Below are 26,854 nucleotides of genomic sequence, written 5' to 3'. Positions count from 1 at the left end.
TATTCACAGTTCAGAGTAACAGAATATGTTCTCTTATTTACAGTACAAGTCTGTATGATTGTATCAGTAAAAATCAAAACACATTTTGTTTTTTCTACTGTCAGACCTGCCAGGCCCACCCCAAAATTTAAAGGTGGTAGATGTTTGGGGCTTCAACGTTGCCCTGGAGTGGAAACCACCCAAGGATAATGGCAACTGCGACATCACAGGCTACACCATCCAGAAGGCAGATAAGAAAACCATGGTAAACCAAAACTTACAAATTTGTGTTTTTGCTAAAATGGAGAATTTGATTTGATTTGATTAATTTCCTGTCTCTTTAATAGAATCATACTGTACAGAGTACATAAGTCAAGGACTGTTAGTAAACTCAAATTTTAGAGAAAGAGAAAGAGTTAGTGGGTTCGTAAGTCTCCCCGTGCCTGCCATTGTCTATCTAAAGCAGCTAAGCTTGTGATCACTGTAATTGAGTAATGTATGTACACTATTCATCGATGGCACAGCAGTGCAGGGAGACTATGAGTTTATAGCCTCTCTTGTGACATACAGTTGGCCAGTGGCACTGAATTGTGGGCCAGGGGAACACCATCCAGAACATCCAGTACCCAAAGCTCCAAAATGAGCCTTGCTGCACACCAAACTAGAGCACCTGTGCCCCCTTCGGTGCAAGCATGCTGTAATATTAGCCCACGGCCTTGCCCTGATTTAAGTGCTGTCATTATAGTGCTCTCTTTACCCCTTTGTACTCTTGAGCCACTAAGGTTAGCGTCTAAATAAAAAGCACCCGGTTTGGGTTTCACCTCGCATTGTTACTAGAGCTAGTCTATTCCTCTCCCTGTGTCCAGAGCAGCAGGCAGGAAGACACTGGATTATCAGGTTTCACAGGACAATCTCAATCAGAAATCGGAGATGCTCTGCTGCTAAATATAAAAGCACTTTAGGCTGCAGGCTTCGGGGCACATTCATGAGCAGGCCATTTACCTGCTTCAACATCTACTGCTCCCTTGAACATACTGTAGTAATGACACTTTGGCTTAATACACGCGCTAAGCAATCCTGCAGCGTTTTCCACATTGTCTGTAATAATGGGCAATGATTTTACAGTGGTACAGACAGAAATCTGAGAACCACACTACAATGTTTTAGATTAGCATGGATAAGTAGTGACATGGTTCCCACATATGTTTGCTGGTGACCACATGACAAAGTGGTTCACAATGAACCTGGAGTGTTTTATACCCATTTTTATAGTTACACTGAAAAAACTAAGGAAAGAAAGAAAGAAATATTATAACGAATTTAGTGAGGCAGGTTTATGCCTATGCAATTTTGCCTTTCAAGTAAATTTATTGTTCTTCATGTTCAGACATTTTTCATGCCTATATATTTCTAAATTAACTAACACATGGGATATATTATATTTACAACCAGCGCAAAGAAACATGAAGCTTGTCCAATGCAGTCCCCACCCCACAATAAATAAAATAAATGAGTGTGACTTAAAAAAAATCCACAAAATCATACTTTTTTAAATACACTACCATGCAGTGTTTGAGATTGGTAAGATATATATATATATATATTTTTTTTTTTTTTTTTTTAATTTTAGTCACTTATGCTTACCAAAACTGCAGTTATTTAATAATAAAAAAAAAACATTATTACATTAAAAAAAAAAAAAATCTTTACTATTTTAATATATATTAAAATGTCATTTATTTCTGTGATGGCAACAATGAATTTTCAGCAGCCATTGCTCCAGTTTTCAGAGTCACGTGATCCTTCATTTAATTTCATGTTAAATGTTTATTCTTTAAATATTGATCAATTTAATGCATCATGCTGAACGAAAATAATAATGTCTTTCTAAAAAAGATTACCGAGCCAAAATATTTGAATGGTAATATGTATAAATGAAATGTATTATTTTATGGATAATTTAATATTTTTCATATAACAGATATGGTTTTGTCGGTTTCAGAGGAGAACAGATATGACTTTTAATCAGAGTAAAGTGTGGTACACAATATATGACTAGGTTTGTGTATTTTTTTCTCTTCTTTGCAGGAATGGTACACCGTGTACGAGCAGTATCGGCGCACTAACTGTGTGGTCTCAGACCTGATCATGGGGAATGAGTACGTGTTTCGTGTGTATGCCATGAATATGGTGGGTCTGAGTCCAGAGCCTTGCCTCTCCAAAGACAGCGCCTACATCCAGAAAACAGGTGACTGTTTGTGTCCAGATACTAGATTTTCATGCCTGCTCACTGGTATGCAGTGTAGATAGCAAGAACACTTCTGTAAGTATTAAGTGGTTAGACCGTCAGTATTTAAAGTCTTTCTAATTTCCATGTGGCTCCCCAGATCTCCTGATATATATACTGTATGTTTTGGTTTTCTTTATAGGCATTGATTACAAGCCTCCTTCCTACAAAGAGCATGATTTCTCTGAGGCCCCCAAGTTCACACATCCTCTTGTGAGTCGCTCAGTTATTGCTGGATACAGTGCTACACTCAGCTGCTCTGTAAGAGGCATCCCTAAGGTAAGCACATGTGACCTCAATTATCAAAGATCATACATTATATTGAAGGTCCAAATATATGAAACACCAAACCATTTGTCATTTATGCTTGTTCAGCAATTCTAGAGAATAAAAGTCTAAATTGCAAGATAAAAAAAGATCACAATTAAAGGGATAGTTTAATAAAAATGTTGTTCCAAACCCGTAAGATACCCTCATGTTGTTCCACACCCATAAGACACAAACACAAATTAAGATATTTTTGATGGAATCCGAGAGCATTCTGACCCTCCATAGAAAGCAATGGAACTACCATGTTCAGGGCCCAGAAACGTAGTAAGGGCATCATTAAAATAGTCCATGTGACATCAGTGGTTCATCCGTAATTTTATGAAGCTACGAAACACAGAACACTTTTGTTTTTTGCACACAAAAAGCATTCTCGTAGCTAAATAAGGTTGAACCACTGATGTCACATGTAATGATGCCCTTACTACCTTTCTTGACCTTGAATGTGTCAGTTACATTGCTGTCTATGAAGGGTCAGAAAGCTCATGGATTTCATAAATATATCTTAATTTGTGTTCTGAAGATGAACGAAGGTCTTACGGGTTTGGAACGACATGAGGGTGAGTAATTAAAGACAATTCTCATTTTTGGGTCAACTATCCCTTTAAGTAAGCTTCCATACTTTCCACTATGCTGAGGATTGTAACTGTAGGCTTTTGGTCTCATTCAGACACAAGAATATCAGCGAGGTCACTGATGCGGTCTGCTTCACAGTCAGCATTACAATTCATCCCAAAGGTCTCACTTTGTTCATAGGGATATTGTCTTGCTGAAACAGAAAAGGTCCAACCAGCTGGCACTTTTAAGAGTCCAGATTAGTCTATTTTTGAGCATTTTTTTGTGCATATTACAAAAAAAAAATCATATCACCCTGTTCATGAAATATTTAATGGCTTAATATTACAAGCTAGTATCTTAACCCAGATATTAACAGGCTCTGAGGGGGAAAAAATATAGTATCTATCATATAAATGTTTATGTAAGAAAATTGTCAAGACTATTTATTTCTAAATCCATCTCAATGTTTTGTGCAGCCTAAAATCACATGGTACAAAAACAAGATGGACATTACAAACGAGGCCAAGTACCGTATGTTCAGCAATCAGGGTGTGCTGACTCTGGAGATCCGTAAGCCGTGTCCATTTGATGGAGGAGTGTACATGTGTAAGGCAATCAACGACAGCGGAGAAGACATAGTAGAGTGCAAACTGGAAGTTCGTCGTAAGTACATGCCTCTAACTCAAGAGCAGTTGATGATAAAATTCATTGTTATATACCGTATGCTAAAGACACAATTTGATTTGTCTATTAATTACATTTCTGTTCAAAAGTCTGTAGTCAGCGTGAGATGTTTGTATGTAATGTTATATATTATATGTATATATTTTTTTAATGGCAAATCTTAATTTTCAGCAGCTATTACTCCAGTCTTCAGTATCACATGATCCTCCATAAATCATTCTAAGATGTTGATTTGGTGCTCAAGAAACATTTCAAGAATACGTTTCTTGTTGAAAACAGTTGTGCTGCTTAAAGGGATGGTTAACCCCTATATGAACATTCTGTCATCATTTACTAATCCAAACCAGCAGTTTCTTTCTTCTGTTGAACACAAAAGAAGAGATTTTAAAGAATGTTGGTAAGCAAACAGTTGCTGGTCTCCATTTACTTCTATAGCATTTTTTTCTATACTATGAAAGTCAATGGGGACCAGCAACTGTTTGGTTAGCCACAATTTTAAAAATAATTTATTGTGTTCAACAGAAGAAATAAACTTGACAGAAGTTTTATATTTGGGTCAACCATGCCTTTAAATGTTGTACGAGGGACCATAATCAGTGGCGTCCTATATGAATGAAACTTACCTGAATGACCACTGAACGTAAGAGAACACTCTTATGTTATGATAAAATGAAAGATATATGCTGAGACATATAGATCAAAATCTATCCATGCTTCTGTCTGTATTAACATTTTATTATACATTTTATTATAACTCTGAAATGAGTAAAAAAAAAAAAAAAAGAAGTAGTGTAGAATTACACTTTTACTTCAAACAAAACAAAGAAACATGGATAACATGTTTTGGCATAAATTGAAAATTTCATTTTGGTTAATAACTGTTGGATTGGACCTAGAAGTGTGTCTGAAGTTCCAAAATGGATCTCTATCCAGTGATCCATGATTTCTGCTGTGTGTCACACTTTAATACTTCCTCCTTACTTCCTGTTTCCCTTCACATTCAGCTAAACAGTAAGCTCAGGTTTGCTCTGTGTGAAATGTGTCCAAGGTAAGCATGACCGTGCCCCATGTGTTGCCATCACACTCACACTGCCTGCACTTTCTCTAACAAAGCACTCCGTTGTCTGAAATCCAGCATGTCTGGGTGCTTCTCAATACTGAAATCGATCAAACCCTGCCATCATGAAGGGAAATCAATTCTCTAAAATCACTGTGAGGAGAGGGGAAGCTTTCAGAGGAGCAAGGATGCACAGGTGCACACTATGAAGAAGTTTGCAATTTTCAGTCTGTTACTTTTAGTTTAGTTAATGCTTTAATTCCTTCTTGCATCTGATCCTTGCATCTTTCCCTTGTGTCTTGTGAGCTTAGACTCCTGGAAAGGATGTGAGAAAAGGACACAATTATGGGGAGTTAACAAAATGAAATGCACCCTGGGTCTCTGAGCCACCAGATACTGACAGAACTAATATTAGTTTTGCACATAAGTTTAAAGCACGCTACTATTCCAAAAAGTTTGGGTCAGTAAGATTTTTCATCATTTGAAAGACATCTTTTATACAGTAAAAAAATTATAAAATTTTATTATAATTTAAAATAATCGATTTCTATTTTAATAGATTTAACATGTAATTTATTAATGTGATGGCAAAGCTGAATTTAGCAGCACGTGATCTTTAAGAAATCATTATTTTATGCTGATTTGGTTCTCAATAAATATTTTTTATTCCTATCAATGTAAAAAACACTTAATCTTTACTATCACTTTTGATAAGTATCCTTGTTGTATAATAATTGTTAAAGTATTCATTTCTTAGAGAGAGAGAGAAAAAAAAAAAAACTTGCTGACCCCAAACTTTTGAATGGTAGTGTATATCTAAACTGTTTCAACAGGTGCACTAATACACGTTTGTAATCCTGTATGATATATCATAGGATATTTGGAATTATCCACTTCTATCTAAATGTTTTTAAAGAATAATTAATTTCAAATTAACATAAAACGTGATATTCATAACACAATCATAACTCAAAGTTGTACATGACCAGAATTAACAAAATGGGCTTATCCGTTTCAAAGATGTAGCTTTGAAATGCATGCAGGTTTGTTGTAGGTCGCTCAGATGTATGAATTATTTTGAACATCACTGAAAGTAACTTTAGGTAATTCTACAGTAGTAGCCTTTTTTTGTAAATGCAGGATGTAATTTAATAATGGTTATTTCACTTCATCGCAGCTCAAGTCTCAAAAGAAGACATCAAGAAATGAGAGAGACGTAATGGGTTTGGAGAAACTGTGACACTTGTCCTCTTTCTGTCTTCTGTCCTGAAACTGATCCCATGACATGTCCATGATCAAGTGACAGAGCAAAGAAATCTTTCAGTGGTTTTCTTCGTTTGCTTGTGCTCCCCATTTCTCACTCACATCCCATGGTCTGTGCTTATGTGTGATTTGCTTTTCTTTATTGGTTGTGTTCATTTTGTTTCATTTCATGTTGTATGATCTATGCTGTAGGGTCTAGTGATTCGGTATTTTCCTTCTACATGTGATGTTTATGCAAAACATGCTAAATAAAGCTAAGAGTTTTGTTGATGCTATACTGTCTGGTTTTCACTGAGATAGCCTACTGTAATACACATTCCTCTTCTTGCACTCACATTTTAGCAAGTTAGGCTTTATCCCAGCACACAAATAATAATTCCATTCGGTGGTTGTATTTCTCTCCTAATTTCTAGAGATTTCTTAGAACTACGACCCTTTAAAATGCGTCACTCATGCAGACGCAATGAATCACCTGAGAAACCACAGTCACACTGAGAGTGGCAGACAGGTGTCTCCTCTAAGTTTCCATACATCACGATGACGCACTCTCCTGTCTATACCAGCGATGGCACAGCTATCAGATGCATTCTTTAGGCCCTCACGTGGCCCAAAGTATGTCCCAGCATCAACAGGCTGCTGGTATTAATGTAACAAAGCCCACACAAAGTCCATCTGGAAGCGTCAACTCAGTGGTATTATCCATGAGAGCAGAAAGCATGGCTGGCCTGCATGGCTTGCTTTGTTCTGGAATTTTCTCCAGTGGCAGGTTTGAGAGGATGAAATGTTTGAAATGAGGCCCAGACATGCCATCATGACAGAGGTGTCAAAACAACCGTGAATGGCCTGCTCCATATTGAAGTTTAGCAGCTGTCTTTCATTGTTCTCACATAAACGTATTGTCCAAAATTTGATAAGCCATATGCGTTTGAATGTGGAAATAAAACATTTCACAGTTTTTAATCCAGAATTTTAAAAACTAATCCAGTCTTTATAAATATTTTTCAGTGGAGCCACGGACTGGAAAACAGTCTGAGGAAATGTAGAGGGTGCGTTTGAATGACAGATCCATTCATTAATATGGTCAGCAGGCCTATATTTCTTCATTAACACAGTTCAAGCTCTCTACACCTTGTCAGAAGAGGGATTGTTTTTATATTACATGTTATTAATCAGTAAGGCTTTCAGTGTCGGTGACTTGCGGGCTCCGTCTTCAAGACAGACGGAACACAGTCGATGACAACGTTGACAAGAAACTAAATTGGGCTGACAAATCCTTCGAGAGTGTGTTTATTAGTCTGTGACCGTGTGCCATTACATTACGACACAAGACTGATGTATGTAAATGTTGACAATTTTTTTTATCACTTTTTTTAAACGACTAAATTTTATTTTTTAAAAATTTACATAATGCAAAAAGTGACCATCAACCAATTGTAACTGTTGTCCTGCAGCGCCCTCTAGTGTTTAGGTAAATGCGCGCCAGTTTGGCGATTCAACTGCCTGTGAATGAAATTATTAAACTCTCCCCCTCCCCTAAAACGTATTATCTAGCTTTCTCCAATAAAGGGAAAAAGGAAACACACACACACACGATTTTAAACCCACAGTATATTTAAACTCTGTATCCTCAAAACAAATCACTTTGATCAGTCTTTATACATCCACATTAATGTAACACAATACAGCAGGACAGAAATGTCAAATAATACAATAAAACAACAGTTTCTTAAAAACAGTCCAAACTAGCTGACCAGACACTGAAAGAGCTCCCAGGACGGATGCAAGTTTGGTCTTGTTACCTGAATCACAGGGAGAATGTGGTCTAAATAAATCGATACAAAGCATTCCTGGAAAAAAATCTCAAGAGAAAAATCACTTTATCAAAAAGGGGTAAAATATCAAAAGAAAACTGTTATAAAAATAGTTAATCAGCCCCCCTGTGGACAAATTATGAATGGGGAGTGAGCAACCTGTTCGAGATGATGATGATGATGATGATGATGATGATAATGACAGGAAACAGATCATGTCTCATTATTGCTCGTGATACATGATGCTTTAAAATTTATGATATTGTTGAAAGAACCAACCTGAGCACCGTATACACCACAGAAAGAAAGATCTCTTGATTCTTCTTTTTTTGTCAATAACACAAATGATTCCTTCATGCAAGACATCAGACCTCCCTTTTATCTCTCACCCCCAAAACACCTACGTATCTCACAGCTCGGGGTGAGTCATGGGCCTCTATAATTAGACACGTTAAATATTTTATGTGAGACTGAGAAAAATAGACTTTGTTCCAAGCTTGTCAGACACTGAAAATACCTGCATTTGAGGTTAAAAATACATCAAGCGTGTTGCATTTTTTAACATGTGAAAATTAGTACAAAGAGAAAGTGCAGTGTGAAACTACTTTTATAACATGAATCTTGACAAAACAGGATTGAAAAAAAAAGCATGTCAATTAAATCATCCTTAACATTTGGCTGTAACATGAACAAGTAGAGGTGAATCTTAAGTAACGAATGGAACGGGACTGCATTTTTAGCCACTGAAGAATCTGGAGAAGACCTGATAAAATCTCAGCTCCAGATCTGCATCTATTTCCCTGTAGACACTGATGTGTATAAATTAATTACTGACTTTCAAGAAAAATGATTGATCAAAATAGGACAAAATAAATGAAAATGACAGCACCAATTAATACAAATTTCACTTGAGCTTCATTTAGACAGGTCTCATATAATGAATGGTGAATAAGGTTGGTGTTCTTTAACATTCGTTTATGCATTCATTGCTGTTTTGCTAGGATCATGCTCAGTTGCTACCTCGTGATAAGCTAATATAACCATTCAAGTCAACTGATTCTGAAACATGATGCAGATCTTTGTAATGATCAGCGTGAACTGGGTGTGGCATATGTACCCACAGCTGACTGAAAGGCAAGTGCCACATTAACATTCAGAAAGCGTTGTGAAACAACAGACGATAAAACAAAGCCATAAAACAATAAAATTCCCCCTACGCTTTTAAATTTAGTGTTTCTGCTGTGAGGATTTAAATTAAAATCTTAAATTCTACAAACAAAAAAAATGGAACACAAGCCTGAATAAGAGCTAGTGACTGATTCATTCTGTTTCTATGTGCTTTAAGGGGCATTTGCAACAAAAATGTAATTTCTATTTATCTAATACCAATCGGTGCCACAAGCATCTCCTCTAAACTGCTGTTTGGTTGAACAATTCATAAACACTCCATTCACATATTCAATCAAAAGCAAGCTGTTTAAATGGTATAATCGGGAGCGTATGTAACATGTTTTGTGGCTCTAACTACAAGACTTTCACAGCATTTTTCTCTGGCCACACGTTCATGAAAGAAAAAAAATGGTGTCAGTTTGTACTGTAAACATGAGTCAATCAGCGATACTAGAGTGACATTTTTTGTATAAGAGTATATATACAGCTGACATTTTGTGTTTGAAACAGCAGGACTGATGGGATGCTTGTGTCACCGCTCTGCCATTTATCTCTCTGGAGACTCAAAATGAGATTGTAACATTTCTGGTGAACTTTTCCTTTTTCTGTGGGCAAACAGTTAAAAAACAAAACAAAACACCATCTATCATAAACCCTTCACTCAATGATACACTGTTAATTTGAGATGATGAATCTTACAGTCATCTTGCATTTTAACATGGTGGTAGTGTTCACTCATTTTGTGCTTGGACCATAAAACACAGCCTACGATGGGACGTAGTGGGGGCTGCAGACTTTTTTTTTTTGTAAATCTCTTGAGGCACTTTTTTGACATTTTCATTCAGATAACCTCAGAAGTTGAACATTGCAATGGTCCTCTTGCATATCTAACTAATCAACATCCCAAATGACAGTACATTCTTAGTAATGCACCAATAGTGCATGTGTGTGTGGTGTGTACGTGACAACATCCAGAGCCAATGAAGTAGTGTTCATGCTATGAGAAAGAAGTGTGTGAAAAGACTGTTAAAAAACTGTAGAGGAGGTGAGGATTTAGAAAATTTTCACAAAAAGGAGTGCCAAACATGTGGCTAATCCCTGGCTGGAGAAAGGGGGTGAGCGAGTGTGAACGAGGAAGACAGATGGCAGAAGAATTAAAGACAATGACAGAGAAAGTGAGAGAGAGAGAGAGAGAGAGAGAGAGAGGGAGAGATGGGAGGGGCGGAGGGCTCAGGCGAGATGCCCTACTGGGGGTAGTTGTTCTGTTGCCGGCGTTTGGCAGACCTCAACTTCTCAAAGCGCGACTCCATCTCTTCGAGAACCTTAGGGGTGTACCGTACCACCAGCTTCACTGTACCCTGAGCAGCCTTCAACAACTCCACAGCTTTCTCATGGTGCTCTCCTTCTACACTCTGAAAGACAGAAATGTTTACATGCACTTTAAAAGTTCAATTTCAGCTGAAAAAAAAGCAACACTTCTTTATGTCATGTAAATGCTTTAGTCCAACTGAAAATCACACAAGTCCGATTTTTGCAATAAGTTCCTAGACAATGTGATTACAGCTTGACTTCATTCAGCATGCATATGCATCAATTAGATTTCAATTTTGTGAAGCTCAATCGTAAATGACTGTGTCTGTAAACAATCTTCTCACATTACAATTTATTCTATTAATCTATTATTAAAACGACTTAAATAAAAATCGTTATAAAATGTATAATTTATCTGTGCCTGTTCACTCAAAAATGAAAATTATTTCATTAATTACTCATGTCGTTCCAAACCCATAAAACCTTCGTTCATCTTCGGAACACTGAGCAACTGACACATTCAAGGCCCAGAAAGGCAGTGAGGACTAGGGCTGGGCTGAAAAAAATTCTCGATTTTAATCGGTTCTCATTTTTACGAAACAATATCGATTCTTAAATACCAAAAATTGCTTAGTCTAGCCTGTTTTCAGTTAATGGACTGAACATTGTCGCACACCTCCCATCCAATAAATAGCAATAAGCTTTGATATGAAACGAGGTCTCAGATTTCAAATTCTTTACATTTTATTACAGTATTCAGACAATAAATACCATCTTGGTGTTGTTTAATGTGGAGTGACAGATCGCTGTAGCGCCTAAGTTAAAAAAAAAAGCAGCAGTGCAAAGCGCACAAGAACCGATCATCTCCTCTGCTTTAATAACCGGTTTTAACAAAAAATAAACAGGAATAAGCATCCAAAGTTATGTTAAAAGAAGGAGTACAGCTTACCGAAATCCGTATCCTGTCTTATTGTAGTCGCTCAAACACGAAAAATCGTCAATATAACAGCCTGTGAACAGTATATCACGTAACGTCACATTTACCTCAAAAAAAAACATATTCGGTAACTCATTAGTCAGCTTGAAAAAATTAACTCTAGAGAGGAGCATTTTGCCAAATATATGCACCATATAACATATTCATCATAATTTTGTACCGTTCTTCGATGTTTAATTTATGTTTGATGTTTATTTTATGACAGCCACCATTTAAAAGTTTGTTAAAAAAATAATTAATTGGAGTTGAAATATAGTTATGTAAATGCAACTATATTTATATACATTTTCATTGAGTGTAATTTAAGCGTTTGTATACATATCAGTTAATTTTAACCTTCAATATAGATATGTAGTTCAATTCAATATTGAATCGAATCGGAAATCGAATCAAAAGCTTCTGAATTGGAATCAAATCGAATCAAATTGTGAAATCTGTGTCAAAACCCAGCCCTAGTAAGGACATCATTAAAATAGTCCATGCGACATCAGTGGTTCAACCGTAATTTTATAAAGCTACGAGAATACTTTTTGTGCACAAAGAAAACGACTTTATTCAACAATTTCTCTCTTCCATGTCAGTCTTCAACGTGTTCATGAGAATACCACGATGTGTGCATTGCTCTGCTTGTAAACAATGCGCAGCACATCCAGGTTCAACATCAGAATGCCGGCTCCTGCACCAGTGGCATCGCACGCATGCGTCGTGGTACTATGCAGGGTCAGAAAGCTCTCGGATTTCATCAAGAATATCTTAATTTGTGTTCCGAAGATGAATGAAGGTCTTACGGGTTTGGAAGGACATGAGGGCGAGTAATTAATGACAGAAACAACTTCTTTAAGTGAAGTATGTTGGTCTACAAAGCTATAGCTATGTACATACCACTCCATTAACGGACAGCAGCTGATCTCCTCTCTTCAGGCCGCCGTGCCGATCGGCAATGCCTCCAGGAATGATGCGGGAGATGTAGATGGGTGAGTTTTGTTCCTTCCCACCCATGATGTTGAACCCCAGTCCTTCCTCTGTTTTAGGGAGCTCTACCACACGTGGGTGAGAATGACCCTCGCTGGCTGCAAATGCAGCCACTGTAGCCTGGGAACAGAGTTAGGATGGTCATAAATCAAACACTTATGAGTAGCATAAATGTAAATTATTAGTCCTTTGTCTTAAGGCTGTAAGTGTGCATATGCACACATTTTATATAAACATACATAATATGTTGCAGAACTATTGTATTTGAGCCATTATTAAAATTTTGGGGTAAGTAGAATGTGTGTTTAATTTTTTTAGCGAGGGACACATTGAATTGATCAAAGGTGTCAAAGACATTAATAAATGTTACAGAAAATTATATTTAAAATAAATTCTGCTCTTTTAAAAGTTTCCATTTTTCAGAAAAAAAACCTATCTTTGTTTCCCCCCCCCCAAAATACTAAGCAGCACAACCATCATCAACATTGATATTCATAAGAAATGTTTCTTGAGCACCAAATCATATTAGAAAGAGGATCATATGACACTGAAGACTGGTGTATTGACTGCTGAACATTTAGATTTGCCATCAGAAATAAACTACATTTTAAAATATATTAATGAAAATTTTTATTAGTCATTTAAAAAAAAAAAAAAAAAAAAGTTGTTTTAAACTAATGATAGTTCTTTTTTTCTGTAATTTTGTTCACATAAATGCAGCCTTTGTGAGGTTAATAAACACTTATCTTAGAAAACCCAATTTCTTTTTATCCAAAGTGTATATATAGATATATTTTTATATAAAGACAGATATATAATAAAATATATCCAAAAAAAAGTGTAAATGGCCACATGCTACAAAGAAGATGCTCCTATATTTTTAGGCCATTGGTCTGGTGTTAAAGAAGGCATTACAACCAAGCCAATCAGATAATGAGATTAACTGTCTGACAATGCTCATGCTATAAATAGTAATAGCAGAATACTGTTAGTTAGAGAAAAAATTCTGTCTGTTCAATTAGCAGATATACAAGGACTTACCTTTGCTGTTGCATTCGCCCTCACCTCTGGGCTGCTATTGATGTCCACTGTCTCATACACATGCTCATATACCTGAAAATCAGAGAACACTGTGTGAATTACACAAACACACAAATACAGTCTTAAAGGGTCATGAAACCCCGTTTCAGCACTGGTTAGTTCTCACCAGTTTTGAAAACTACTACAAAAGTGCACAACACAGACAACTTCAGTTTCAGACAGTTTAATTTCACTCCCATTGAGTCGAAAACACAAAAAAAATGCACAGCCATTTGCCTTTGAACTCTGCACCAAATTGAACTCACTAAGTGAATGAATCGCGTTTGTGCCAAACTCAAGCAAAGCAAAAAACAACATTCTCCTTTAACTGAGAGAAACTTTCATGGATCAATGTACGCGATCTCGCAGACTGAAGCATCTGTCACACATGCTGTTGTGAATAAATAAGCGAAGCATCTTCTCATAGGATAAGAACAAACAGTCCTGAGAATAATGATGAGCCACCGACATGTGATCGAAGTACTATAGTCCTTTGCCACGTCACAAATTGTGATGTCAAAACGTTGTAGATTTTAAACCCGGAAGACAAAAATAGCACAAAAACTGTAAAAATGAACCAGTTTAAGAGTTAAAATGAACAGATGTGATTGTCTTCTATGATGTGCAACACAAATGCCTCTGCAAAAATCTAAAAAAAAAAAAAGTAGTTTGAGGTTTCATGTCCCTTTAAACTGCCAGGTAAACAAAGCCAGATGTACAATTTAAACCAGATTTCCAGAACCTGAGGCAGTTTCCCAGATCCATCTCAGTTTAGTCACAACTAAATTACTTGTGAATCGTAATTCACCCTTAAAAAGCTGTTTAAATTCATCACATTAGTCTGTATCAGATCTTCAGTGAACAGCCACCAGAAACACAGTAAGTGTGTCTTATACCAGCTGTAATTGGCGAGTGGAATGCCACGCCATTAGGAGAATACAATATCAAATCAATCTCTTTACATGGCTTGCTTTTGATGCTTGGGCACATGCTAAACCGTTGTTTCATCTTCCATTTAGAGCCATTGTTATACATCCACCACACTGCCTCAGCATTCAACTCCGAGTCATGCGTGTTTATCTGAGAATCAAGCATGCATTCAGAGGTTCAGTGCAAAGCGTAAATGTTTAAGACATAAAGCTGTTGAGCTACCAATCAACTATTTTATGCATCCATCACAAAAGGTACTGCACTTAAGTAAAGCACCACCACATGCAACAGCCTAAACAAGCATTTCCAGAGAAATCATGGGTGGGCTTGGAGTCACAAAACACGTAAAAAATCTAGACCGTTTTGTCCATCCAGAGGCCGGGTGTAATAAGGCTGTGTAGGTAGGCACAGAAATAAGTGAAGGGCCGGAGGTTTCTGTAAACTAATGATTCATTTACAAGTCTCACACTCAACAGTGAGGTAAAAAAAAAATAACAGTACAGAACAGTTATTTTAAAAGCGACCTAAAATACTAATATAATTTACAATTTTTTTATTAGTTATTTATAACGTTACAAAAATTATTTCAAATAAATGCTATCCTTTTAAGCTTTTTATTTATCAATAACAACTGTTTTCAACATCGATACATCACTACAAATAAATAAACAGTAACAAGACAACATTATTTTGTGTTGTAACTTAAAAAAGAAACACCTCTATCTTAGATTGCTGCTGAAAACTGAAAGTACAGTTTATGATAGACCAAATCTTTTCAGATGAGTGCCTAGATTTATAGATAATATCATATCGCATGACAATCTTTATTAACTCTGTCCAAAACCTCTTTAAACCTATGCAAACAAATCTTTGCTTTCAGAAACCCCTGCTTTATTCTAGGCTCTTACGCAAGGCAAAGAAGCGCATCTCTGCTGTGAGCATCACTTGTGCTGAGACTTCAGAGTCTTCAGTGAGCGCGACAGATGACCAAGCAGCAGGGAGGAGACCAGTCAAGTGCCAACAGTCTTAGATTCACTACATGGGCAGCAGAACACTACAGCTGAGTTTTATGCCCAGTCTGAAACAGACAAATGGATTGATGCTATTTGTGGACATCAGAATCAATATCCAGCATCCAGTCCTTCTACACAACAACTACCCATGTACTACACTAATGAGCACTTTGCCATAAGAATTAGTGATGAGGGCGACTTCAGTCATAACGACTTGAGTAAATGAGCGGAAAGGAGGTGGGGGTAACTTCCTTCTGCACTATTTTTTTTTTAATCGTCTACGCTGGTCTTTAGTACCTTCATCACACCTTGTTATTCTAAATGAGTAAACGTGTGCCCGAGGTTAGTCATTTGCATAAAACATGCCAAAACCATCTCCATATAAGGGTTTTCACACAATCTTTCCTTCACAGCCTTTCATCACTCCCAGCAAACATGACACTTTCTAAAAACGTGTGCTCCTCAAAGCCAGTTCATACACAATAAACAACTTTTATACAGACCTCTCATCATCCAGTTGTGCATGCGTGTATCTGTGTTGTTGTTATACCTAGAACCCGCACAGCTTTTCTTGCTCTTTCACTTTATACGATGAAATCTATAAAATTAAATCATATTTTGATTATGACACCACCCCAGAGGATGTGATTTTTTGCGTGTGTGTGATTTTAGTTGCTCCTATCTTTTTCATAAATTATGGTAAATTTACAGTAAATGTATGGAAAATGATTGTAAGCAGATTTTATTTCAGATTTCAAGTCTTGCTGCCCCAACTCAATACAAAGTACTGAGCAAAATGCCACAGTATATCATAAAATTTAAAAAAAGAAATAGGCCTAACTGTTTTGAAGCACAAATAAAGACACAAAATTCTTATATTTTTATGAGCAATCTCTTGTGAATGGTCGGATCTCTAATAATTACAAGCACTGTGATGTAAAAGACACCCAAAATCATCATGGGCAACCAAATGGCCTAAAATTATGCCCATTTTTTTTTCTTCTAAGTACAATGACTTGAATTACGCACTTTAAAGTTTGCATATTTACTCCTACAAAGGTGAACGTGACAAAACAGTCTGCACTTTTTACACTCATGAGTTCCAAGATTACATAAGGACTTGCATTCATTTGAATGCATGAATGTGATGCTGGCACACTTACCTCCCGTACAGCATTGCAGAACTCGCTCTGCAAAACCCTCTGCAGTGCCTGCAGCTTCTGGGGAGGCACTTCCCCTGTTCTCTGGAGTTTGTCCAGCAGCTCAATGGCACGAGATATGTCTGGAAAAGAACACATGCAAAACAATGAGGGCAAGACCGAGGCCGTGGACAATCATTTGCATCATTCAATCTTTGGCTTAGCATCTATGCCTAATAAATAACATTACATGCTCAAGTTACTATTTCAGAATGTAAATTCTCTCTCCTAAAAACCAAATAATTGTTTGTCGTGATGTTTTTATGATGATGACAATAATTACTATTATTATTATTATTATCAAATTTCTCTACAACTAAGAAGAAATTCAGTTTGTTAATATAATATAAAATAACTTCTAAACGCAAGACATTTTCGGTTCTCAGCTTCAGTCACATAAGTAACTTAGGTTTCTTCATTCTGCAAATATTTTAATCATATATTTGTACATACTATTAAATCCACGAATATCAAACGAGATGTAAGACCTCTGATTATAATAAATCAGCGCTTTGCTATTAGACTAACGTTAGCCAGCGCTGACTCTTTAACAATTTAACGTTAAAGCCCCATAAAAAGTCAGATGGATTACAAATAAGATGCTGGCTGTCAGGATGTCACTGAAAGACTGTACTAAACCAGCAGAAACAATCAAATACACTGATCTCTAATATTAACGCTGTCCTGGAGTGACCATGCTAACAGTGCACACAAAAGATTACTGTTCTTGACAGCTAGCCTGGTGTTTTGCTTTCATTGAACGTAAACACGCCGCTTTAACGACAGAGAAAAATATTCATACTTCACATTTTATACGCTTTCGTAGATGTCGTGGAATTTATTGAATATTACTAATGATCTGCCACAGTGAATGGCAGCTAGCTCGCGGTCGTCCACTAATCCATGCTCATAAAGTGACAGCGGGATGTTAAGAGCAAAAAGCGTGATTTACACAAGCTTCTGAACATTAGATTCAACAGAAAGCGTTTCAGTGAGCGGCTTACCTCTTTCCAGACGCACAGGTTCTCCTAAAGAGGCCATTTTAGCCCTGGATATTGAGTTTGCGTTTGGCGAAAGCTCCAGACTCGCGTCTCGGCTGCTGTGTTTGTTGCTGTTAGCTAGCTGAGTTTAAGCGCTGTGGCTAATGCAGAGATTAAAGGGCGAGTCAAGAGCGTCATTCCTGCGCTGCTTCCGTGCAGACACTTTGCATACCATAACAAACAATTTTATTATGAGCAGCCCGAGGAAATATCATTTTATTGTATTGTATATATGTGGAATATATAATACATTTAATGATTAGGTAGTAGAATACGTGCTACGTTGTGAATATAGTTACAGGGTACTGTTTGGCACGACTACAGTGGAATTTCTGTAATCTTTTTATACAAGTTTTTACTTTATAATATTAGTTGCAAATATTCATGTAAATGCTATTTTATTAAGAAAACTCATTTAGTGTCTTCCCTTTCGGCAGAAGATACAGTCCCTAGTGAGCAGATAATGATCTGTCTTTTTTTTCTAGGTTTTAGATTGTGTGTGTGTTTTTTTTATTATCGTTAATTCTATGTAACAAACGTACAGATAAAAAAAGAAAACATTTAATTTCTGTTTTTAATTAATAAAGAACACTTTTTAAAAGAGGATTAATTTACATATATGAGCCTTGGAATATGCAAAATTAAATTGCACACTCAATCAAAAATGTTTTTAATCAAGCAACAGACAATTTTAACTAATTAATTTACTTAATTGCACTTATTTTATGGCATTATAATTAGATGCTGTATTTTGCTCTGTTAGTTTTTTTTTTTACTCTTTTGATGTTCTCATGTTTTATCAAAGCCACAAAATAAACTGGACTAGCTTGCTAAAACAGTAATTGTAGGAGTTTAGATGCTGGTATTGTAGAAAGGGAAACAGAGAATAGAATGGCCTACTTCTGTAGCAAATGGGACAGGGCCCTGCTGGGTCTTACCAAGGACTACTTTGAACTGGGGAAAATCTGAATCTCACAAAAATAACTCAGTCATGCAAGGTGTTTTTCTCGGGTAAAATGCACCAGGAGAATGTTGTATTGTCTATTTCCTTATCTAGCCCAGTCACCATTGCTGTATATGGTTGCATTGTGCATTTTTTTTTTTTTTTATGAGCAAGGGTTTTACTCATTAAGCAACATTGATAGATGATTATTATTATAGTTTCTATACCATGATTCGTTGAATTATTCGGTGTTTGATTTGATTCAGGTATATCTGAAAATGGTATGTTTTCTGAGAAAGATGTACCCATGATCATTTATGTGACTTTCTGCTTGAGCATCCTTTCTTTATTGCCCTGTCCACATACTTATGATGCAGTGAGATACTTACCATAAACAGATGAAACTTCATGTCCTCCCTTATCTGTGGCAGTGTATCAGTGTCACACAGTTTCTCTTCTGTTGTCTGATAACAGCCTTTGAAGGAAAGCAGGTTTGTGTATAGGTCTGTGTCTGTGTTCAAGTGTATCAGATATCATGTAGAGTGCATTGGAGTGTTGACTCCATTGATCTATCTTTCAGACAAAAGAAAATCCTAATCTCCCAGTGCTAGTGATGACGACCTGTACCCTCTGACCAGACAACATTAGGTGAGGGACTGGTTTCCATAGAATTTACATGCCAAGTGTACAATAGGTCTTACCTGAGAACTCTTTGGACTGCTTGTTCTTCTGTGGAAGAGAATTGAATCTACATTGGATAGACGTGTTTTCATCTGCATTTGCGAAATTCTTCAAACTAGCTTTTGATCCTCTCGATTATACTGATATTTATATATGGTGAGAGAATAGGAGGTACTTCAATGGATCTCTATCTCTTTTGAAATCGTTTGAATGTAGGATCCAATGTATGTTCGCTGTGAGAGAAGAGGTTCTCTCCAAAGCTTGTGCCAAATTTAGACCTGCAAAGGGAGAGCTCAAACTTTATTGACATTGGTTTTGTTTTTCAGTTGCCTATAGTAATTTTATTTCTTCAAATATTTCAATTTAATATTGCAAACAATTTCACAACATACAAAATGAATTATATTAATCCAGAACACATGTCAATGAATAAATTTTATATATATTTTATATATTTTTTTTCATCTTGTGGGGATAAAAAAATAAACAGCAAAGCTTTGACAACAGCACCTTGACATAGTATGTATTTCCAACATTACCTTGAGAAGTTGAGGATAGTAAACAGACAGAGTACTGAGAGGAGGAAATCCTGTTACGGTTGAGAATGTAAACGGAATGTTTTGGTCGGAAATCGTTTCCTTGTTTTCCCAAAGTGGACAGTTTCTCAATTCACAATTGAAGCAGCATGCAAGTATTTTTTTTTTCTTTTTTTTTTCCCTTGAATGTAATTCTTCCTCACCCCCTCCTCTCCTCATCTCTCAAAATCTTGGCAACGTAAAAAACACAATGTCTCGAGGAATGTGATATAGTAATTTGAACTGGGCGCGAATGACTGATCAGATCTTTTTTTAATTGTTTACAAGATCATGAATATGTTCAATAAATAGACTGTAGTAGTATCACTTACTGTATAAACTTTATCTTTTTTCCATGCAGTCCATAAAATTTTCATCTGACGGAATAATTTACCCTGTTATGTATTTACACAAATAGATATTTTTCATTTTATGTCTTTTAGAACTCTCAATAAAATCTATACATTGTGTACACTATCTGCCCCTCTTAATGGTCAATGTGCATACACACGAAGTGTCTATCCGTATAAACCGCCAGCCGATCTTCCTTTTGCTATCCATGGTAAGGGCTCGCACGTAAGACTGGGTTGTCCGGCATTGCGAGTTATAGTGCCGCTTGTCTATTCCTCGGCAGCCCTCCTTTGTGTACCCTAAGGGGTTGCATTTGGTCTCGTAAAAGTATTGCTTCAGCTGACCGTTAGTCACGGGGACCTTCTCCAGGACGGTGACCGTCTGGCCCGACATGTCTATGGCCGTCTTTTTGTCCAGAGCAGTCACCCACTGGCTAATACTGTCACAAACGCTGAGCTCCCCTCGCCGCGCGGGGTCCGAGTGCCGCCGCACCCGCATCGACATGTTGGCGGCGTCCAGGTAGTTTTTGTATTCCTCCAAGAGAAAGAGTAACGGTGGCTCCAAAGGCACTTGGTTGCTGATCATCACCCGCGAGGCGTACATGTCAACGTCCTTCGAGTCAGCCACGGCTGCGGGACCGCCCCCTCCTTGGCCCTGGTCGGCCCCAGGCCCCAGTTGCTGCGTCGCCTCTCCTTCCACCTCAAGCAACTCCTCAATCACCTGCTCGAAAGTGTCCGTGAGCGAGGGCAGCCCGCCCCCACTCTGTGGAGTCCCGTGGCCTCGGCTGCCTGAGGTGACGGCAGCGGCGGCGGCGGCAGCGGCGCCCAGGTAGCCCTCGGCCCGGTGGCCCCCCTGCACGCCCGGGATCTCTCTCATGGGCGCAGCTCTCATGCAACTGAAGTATGAAATAACCATAGTAACGAACAGGATGGTCATCACTCTTCTAACCTGTTGGAACTGGAGACAGCAAAAGGGGAAAGACAAGGGGGATGGGGGGAGTGAGGAAAGGGGAGGGAGGAAGAGAAAACACAACGTAAAGCAACCATTTACATTCACCATACTGCAGTAAACATTACATTAAACACCTTTATTAACGGCCATGTGTTATTGTGCCCAAAAAAGCTTCGCAAAATCGTTTTCGTAATGCGCTACAAAGTACGACACAAACAAAATGTGCCAACTTGTTATTTCTTTGCACTTTCTCCATCCCTGCACACACACCTGCACGTTTGTGCCCCCTTCCCCCACCAGCAAATAAAGCGGGCTAAATTCAGAGACCCTGGAGTATCATTAAAAGGACACTAGAGAACTGCTCCCACTCTCCTCCGTCTTTCTCTTCCCCTTCCCTTCCTCCTCCTCGCTCTCCTGTTCCCTTGCCTCCTCTGTTCCCTTAGAGGTCTGTGAACTGCTTGTGTGAGCATCAGACAGAACAGATATAGGTGACAAGTCAAAAAATTACGGAACAGCTTCTATCATCAAGGTTTTTCATGGGTAATTCAATACTGAATTCACTCCATTTTAAATTGTGATATTTACTGCAATAACACATACTACTAAAATCATAAAATGTTTCTTTTTTTTTAATTTCTAAAAATTTTCATAGATATTACAGATGAACGTTATATACTTCCCAAATGTATAACAACATCTAAACTTCTCTGGAATCAGCTGAGCAGGATTCATTTGGAAGAACAAACCCACACAGTAAAGTGATGATTATCTTTCCCACTAAGAGAGTTAAAAACTGAAGGAATCAGAGAGATAAGGAAAAACCGAGTAAGAATGCAGAGAACAAACTGAAATGGAGTGATTAAAGAAAGATACACAGAAGAGGAGAGATGCAGAAAGACCCCAGTCATTCATTCACTCATTCATACCTACACACAAACTGCTATGTTCTAATCAATGGCATTTTTCCAGACTATGAAAACAACGCAACTAAATGAAAATTCCAGGAAACCGTGAACCTATTTGATTCCTCCTCTCTCCCTTCCTCTCTGCAGCTTTCTCTTACCTCTCTGAAGTCCCTCTATGAGTCACTGCAATTCATTGCATCCAACGGCATCCCAGCGCATACGAACAGACAGGGGAACATGCATACACAACAACAAAAAATACCCATTACTCTCACTTTTCGAAGGAGAAGGAGAAGGGGAGAGGTAGGGGTGGGGAAAGGGGGGCGGAGGGGGGAGTGCATTTAAAAATATCCAGCACCGCAGCAAGGTTTCGCCAGCTCTCTGTGTGCTGTCCTCCCAATGCCCCACGCAGCCTCAGGAAGAGGCAGAGGGAGGATCCGCTCCCAGAGCAGAAGGCAGTACGGGCCGGTAGGAGAGAAGGAGGGACACGCCCTGTCTAAAAGGCATTTGTTTCATTCTTAATTGGTGTCTGGGGCCACGGCTGCGATTTGCTAGCGCAGCGATGACTGCCATGGAGATGTGCTTTCTATAAATAGGCCGGTTGGGAGTCCCACAGTCTCGATTCAGAATATCACAGCCCTCTACTTAATGAGCTCAAAGTCCCCTCGCTCAGTGACGTTGCAGTCCACGAGGGGTGTGTGTGTGAGAGAGCGTGTGAGCGCCAACGTGTGTGTGTGTGTGTGTGTGTTTGGCTAGGGAGATGAGGTGGGAGCATCCTTAATCTCTCCTCTCAAATGGTCAAAAACAAGCATGGAAAAACCCAGAGCCGAGGATACAGCTGTGGAGGACAGATCAATCTTAATCAAATCAGGCAGCGCGCAAAATGTGTGTACAAGCTGCTTCTGCAGGCATGAAAAGATACTTCAGTCTGTCAGCTTTCCCCGTAATGGAAAAAGCTTCTTACATTGTCAGCAATTACCTCTGCTGAATATAGCGAGGAATTTAAAGTGCCTGCCTGAGGATTATTCAATGATTCTGTCTTATTTCATTCCTCCAGATGTGTCGCGCCTGTGAGGACGGATGGATTATTGTCAGCGTTCGTGCTCTCAAGACAACCTTAATGCTGGTTTACGCACACACAGAGCAGCACAGCCCAGTAACGCCCCAGTTTCAGGATGATCCCAATTAGCAAACATCTGTCGTCTCCCTAATGAGAGAAGTATTTATATATATTGCAGAGGCTTCTGAATGAAATACCAGCATCAGTCATGCTGACACCAAAATCCCTTCTGTTGCCCTACCTGACAGCAGGTGGGATACCAATGCCATCTCTCATCCAAATCCTACCGGTAATACATAACCTTAAATATATTACAGAGCTACACGGCTTTGAGGTGTCATGTAAAAGGGCGAAGGTCAGTTATTGTTGACTACTGAACTTTAGCGCACAGCGCTGACTAAATTGTATCTTTCTCTCCTAATTAGACTAAAACACCGGTGTGCAGTTGTGTGGCAGGGGGTGGAGGCCGAAAGCACAACAACCCTGATGACGTCTCTCCCTGGTCTCAAAGGGGAATGAGAGGAAAAGGGCGATGGGGCTAGAAGGAGTGGTGCTAGGGGGCAGTGCCACTCATCAGCTCGCAATTGCTTTCCATTTTCCTCCGGGGTCCCTTTTCACCAGGAACAACAAACGATTTTATTTCTAACTCTGCTATTTCCTGTTTCCATCAAGAGAATCAATATGGATTATGCTCTCAATCAACTTCCTGTTAAACGGTAATCTAGACGATGAATCACTTTATTGCTCTGGGACTGAGTTGGCAATAACTGAGACCTTCTGTCTCATTCAAAGCAGCGAGGGAAGACAAGATTACCTTGACGGACATGTTTGTTCTGCTTTTAATATGCATGCGTTTGAGCTGCACATGATAATGCGATATCAATATCCTGTCATCGTACGGTATGATGTGCAAACATGAGTTATGTTTGTGTACACAGGCAGTACAGGTGGTTTTTGATGGGTCACAGAACGTGAGTGGCAATGCGGTTGTAGCCGCCACAAAAAAGAATCCAGTCGCGGTTTCAGGTGTGTTTAAATGTCCAAAATAATAAAGATGACTTTCATGGTTGATGCCGAAATAATTGGTTCAACTGTTAGGTAAACAAAGCTGCTAATTCATGCTTTTTGTGTTTCTTTTGTTAGGCCTTTGAAGCCGGATTCATTATGAGGCATTGAATATACAACAAACCAGGTTTCCATCAATCAAACCTCTCACATGACAAACCATCCAGCCTTCAGTGATCTTTCAAACTCTCTATCTACAAAGTAAGGTACAGAACGCTTGATTAAATACTTCATCCACACAGCTGTATTTGACCCATATGGTCGGGGCTTGGTAGGAGCACGTTCAAACGCCTTTCACTGTAAAACATGATTGTACTTTAATTGGGCATGAGTGGCAGCTCTATGGTTTTGGCAAAAAGACCACATGCACCTGCTCAATTGTTTGGAAAGGGGCAGGTAGGACAGGATAGATTGGTCTGCATGATCTTGATTCCCCCACAACTGTATTTGCTTAAATATCCATGCCATAGAGGGATTAAGAAACAAAACCATTCATGACAGATGGATAAGACTTTTCCAACTTAAAAGAATTGTGGTAACAGACACTTTCAGACGGTAGTCTTAGCACTCTAAAGAAAAAATGAAAACGGTATTCACCCCTTAAGGACAAAGATATTTAACAATGCATGATTAAATATTTGAAAAGAACAACAAAAGTTGAGGAAAATGCTTGTAGCCTGAGAAAAGATTTTAGATTGCTTTGGTGTACTTGTCTCAATGAAAAGAACACCGCAGCGTGCATCACCTAAGCTCACACAGGTGCCTCAGCTGTTAATTATTAGTCTGACTTTGAGAACACATTAAAATGTGGAATCCATAATAGTTACAATCTGGCATTAGTGGTAACATAACAAGAGACAACTGCAAAATAACACGCTCTATGAAATCTGTGTTTTCAAATGCAAGGTTTTTCAAGAGGTTGAGTCGGTGCTTGTTAATGAAGTTCAAGACCTCCATCTTGTCTAACCCAAACTGTATAAATAATGTTAAAGATGCAATGTACAAAAGCAACAAGAGTGATGAACACCCAGAAATGCTTGATTAAGCTCTAGTTAATACTAAAATCTACGATATCTTTAACGAAACTACACATTTTGAGAAAGATAAATTGATGCAAATTCTCAAAATTACAGCAATCTGTATCAGTATACTGCTGAAAATAAAACAAAAATCTATAAAACACTAGCCTACTAGAAGAGACACTAGACATGCTGTGGTTCACATCAATGTGATGGGGATTGATGGGGTGTTACTCCTTATTTAAAGTTATTTTCCCAAGTATATATGGGTTTCGATAGGGTTTTATCAAAACCATTAATAAAAGTTCGATTCTAAATGAATCGGATCGCGTATTTTCAAAACAAAGAACTGAACAGATGAGGTAACCATAACAACAGTATGCTGCGCACGCGCAGTATGATCAGTAACGGGCGGTCTCTCTTCATTACAGGTAGGCTAACATAATCACAGTAGCCTATATTATAATAAACGCTTTTTATTGTCGTTTGGCGAACTAGCAGTTGCGTGAGACGGAACTCGACAGATTAGGCTACATCAAGAAAAGTCTCCTTACAACAACCATAAACAGAGCAGTTTAAATGTCCTTTAAAATAGACGACACCACTGTAAGTCATTGTAAAAGTCGCTCACTTGTTGGCCATCGCAAATGTGTCTCTATTGCTGAAAGCCAGAAGACAAAGACAAATTAAACATTAGTGCTGTAATAATTTATGTATAAGTTTCGTCTTTTCTCGTAACAGGAGAAAGGGCAACGCATCGGCGAACTGGATCCGCGAAGAAAATATCATCTAAGATTTGCCACTCTATATGTTAGTGGAGATTGAGTTTTTTTCCAGGAACTTTCTAAGGCATTTGAAACATCCTGCGGGTACCATCTATCAAAAAACTTCTCAAGCCGCGACGGTGCGGGAATATGCCATTACTCACTACTGTTAGTATGAACTTAAAGTCATATTAGATTTTCTAAACTAGAAAAGTGGTGTCTGGGACACACGATTGTGTTAAACCGGCGGAATCCACACAATCCATCCTTTACTCGTTAACAGGCTTTGCCACACTTCTGCACTAGATGGCGCGTTCGTCTGCATAAAGCGCAATTGAAGTAAAGGCAGGCAGAAAAGCATAGACCATTAGAAACATCTCTTTCTCTTTCTGACACATAAACAAGTTTACACAGAGAGAACGCAGATTAATAAGAATGAATAGGCTTCTTTTCTTTGCTGCATCCTACATCAAGCTTTTCCTCCAAAACAAGTTTAATCTTCAATATAATATTTATACAATATAATAATAATCATGACGTGCTGGTGTCACTATGAACAGCATTGTAAACAACACTGCGCATTACTACAAAGCCAATTACGGTTTTGAGAACATAAACTAGTAGTATGATTTAGTTTAAGCCGTTTGCCCACTTTTTATCCAAAAGCAGCCCAGAACTATAATTTATTTGTTAGTTTCTGATTTGAAAACTTTATCTTCGCTTTGGGAGTTTATCTGTTCCAGGGGAAGGCTAGACTCTACACGGTAAACCTAAACGATGATCTCAAGTTTCATGTTCTTCAAGTCTCATTGAATTCACAAAACGCATATATTCTCTGAACGTTCGCGCGCATAGTTTTCGC

General features: G+C 38.2%; 3 protein-coding genes across 12 annotated transcripts in view; 1 reads left to right on the top strand and 2 right to left on the bottom strand.

The window, feature by feature from the left end:
- mybpc3 (myosin binding protein C3) overlaps positions 1-6,430 on the top strand; it is a 33,982-nt gene extending 27,552 nt beyond the window's left edge. For both annotated transcript variants that reach the window (XM_058780919.1, XM_058780918.1), the window contains 5 exons: positions 105-244; positions 2,068-2,227; positions 2,409-2,545; positions 3,628-3,814; positions 6,070-6,430. In XM_058780919.1, the coding sequence (XP_058636902.1) occupies positions 105-244; positions 2,068-2,227; positions 2,409-2,545; positions 3,628-3,814; positions 6,070-6,101 (656 nt within the window). In that variant the 3' untranslated portion in view covers positions 6,102-6,430. The remainder of the gene's footprint in view (positions 1-104; positions 245-2,067; positions 2,228-2,408; positions 2,546-3,627; positions 3,815-6,069) is intronic.
- A 2,125-nt stretch (positions 6,431-8,555) lies between these two features.
- On the bottom strand, positions 8,556-17,810 carry lin7c (lin-7 homolog C (C. elegans)). Its single transcript, XM_058780916.1, has 5 exons — positions 17,643-17,810; positions 16,603-16,721; positions 13,458-13,529; positions 12,327-12,536; positions 8,556-10,548 (listed from the first exon to the last, which is right to left on the bottom strand). Exons 1-5 carry the CDS (start codon positions 17,677-17,679, stop codon positions 10,381-10,383), a joined length of 606 nt encoding a protein of 201 aa, XP_058636899.1. The 5' UTR covers positions 17,680-17,810; the 3' UTR covers positions 8,556-10,380.
- Positions 17,811-19,732: 1,922 nt separating this feature from the next.
- Positions 19,733-26,854, bottom strand: part of bdnf (brain-derived neurotrophic factor) — a 30,557-nt gene continuing 23,435 nt past the window's right edge. For 7 of the 9 annotated variants that reach the window (XM_058782345.1, XM_058782346.1, XM_058782350.1 and 4 more), the window contains one exon: positions 19,733-21,185. In XM_058782345.1, coding sequence (XP_058638328.1) covers positions 20,352-21,185 — 834 coding nt within the window. In that variant the 3' untranslated portion in view covers positions 19,733-20,351. Of the gene's footprint in view, positions 21,186-21,449; positions 22,183-22,242; positions 24,312-26,854 lie in introns of those variants that run through there. The other 2 variants (XM_058782349.1, XM_058782351.1) reach the window with 2 other exon arrangements.

This window comes from Onychostoma macrolepis, chromosome 07, assembly GCF_012432095.1.
Source record: "Onychostoma macrolepis isolate SWU-2019 chromosome 07, ASM1243209v1, whole genome shotgun sequence".
Classification (NCBI taxonomy): domain Eukaryota; kingdom Metazoa; phylum Chordata; class Actinopteri; order Cypriniformes; family Cyprinidae; genus Onychostoma; species Onychostoma macrolepis.
This window is presented reverse-complemented; position numbering and strand designations above follow the sequence as displayed.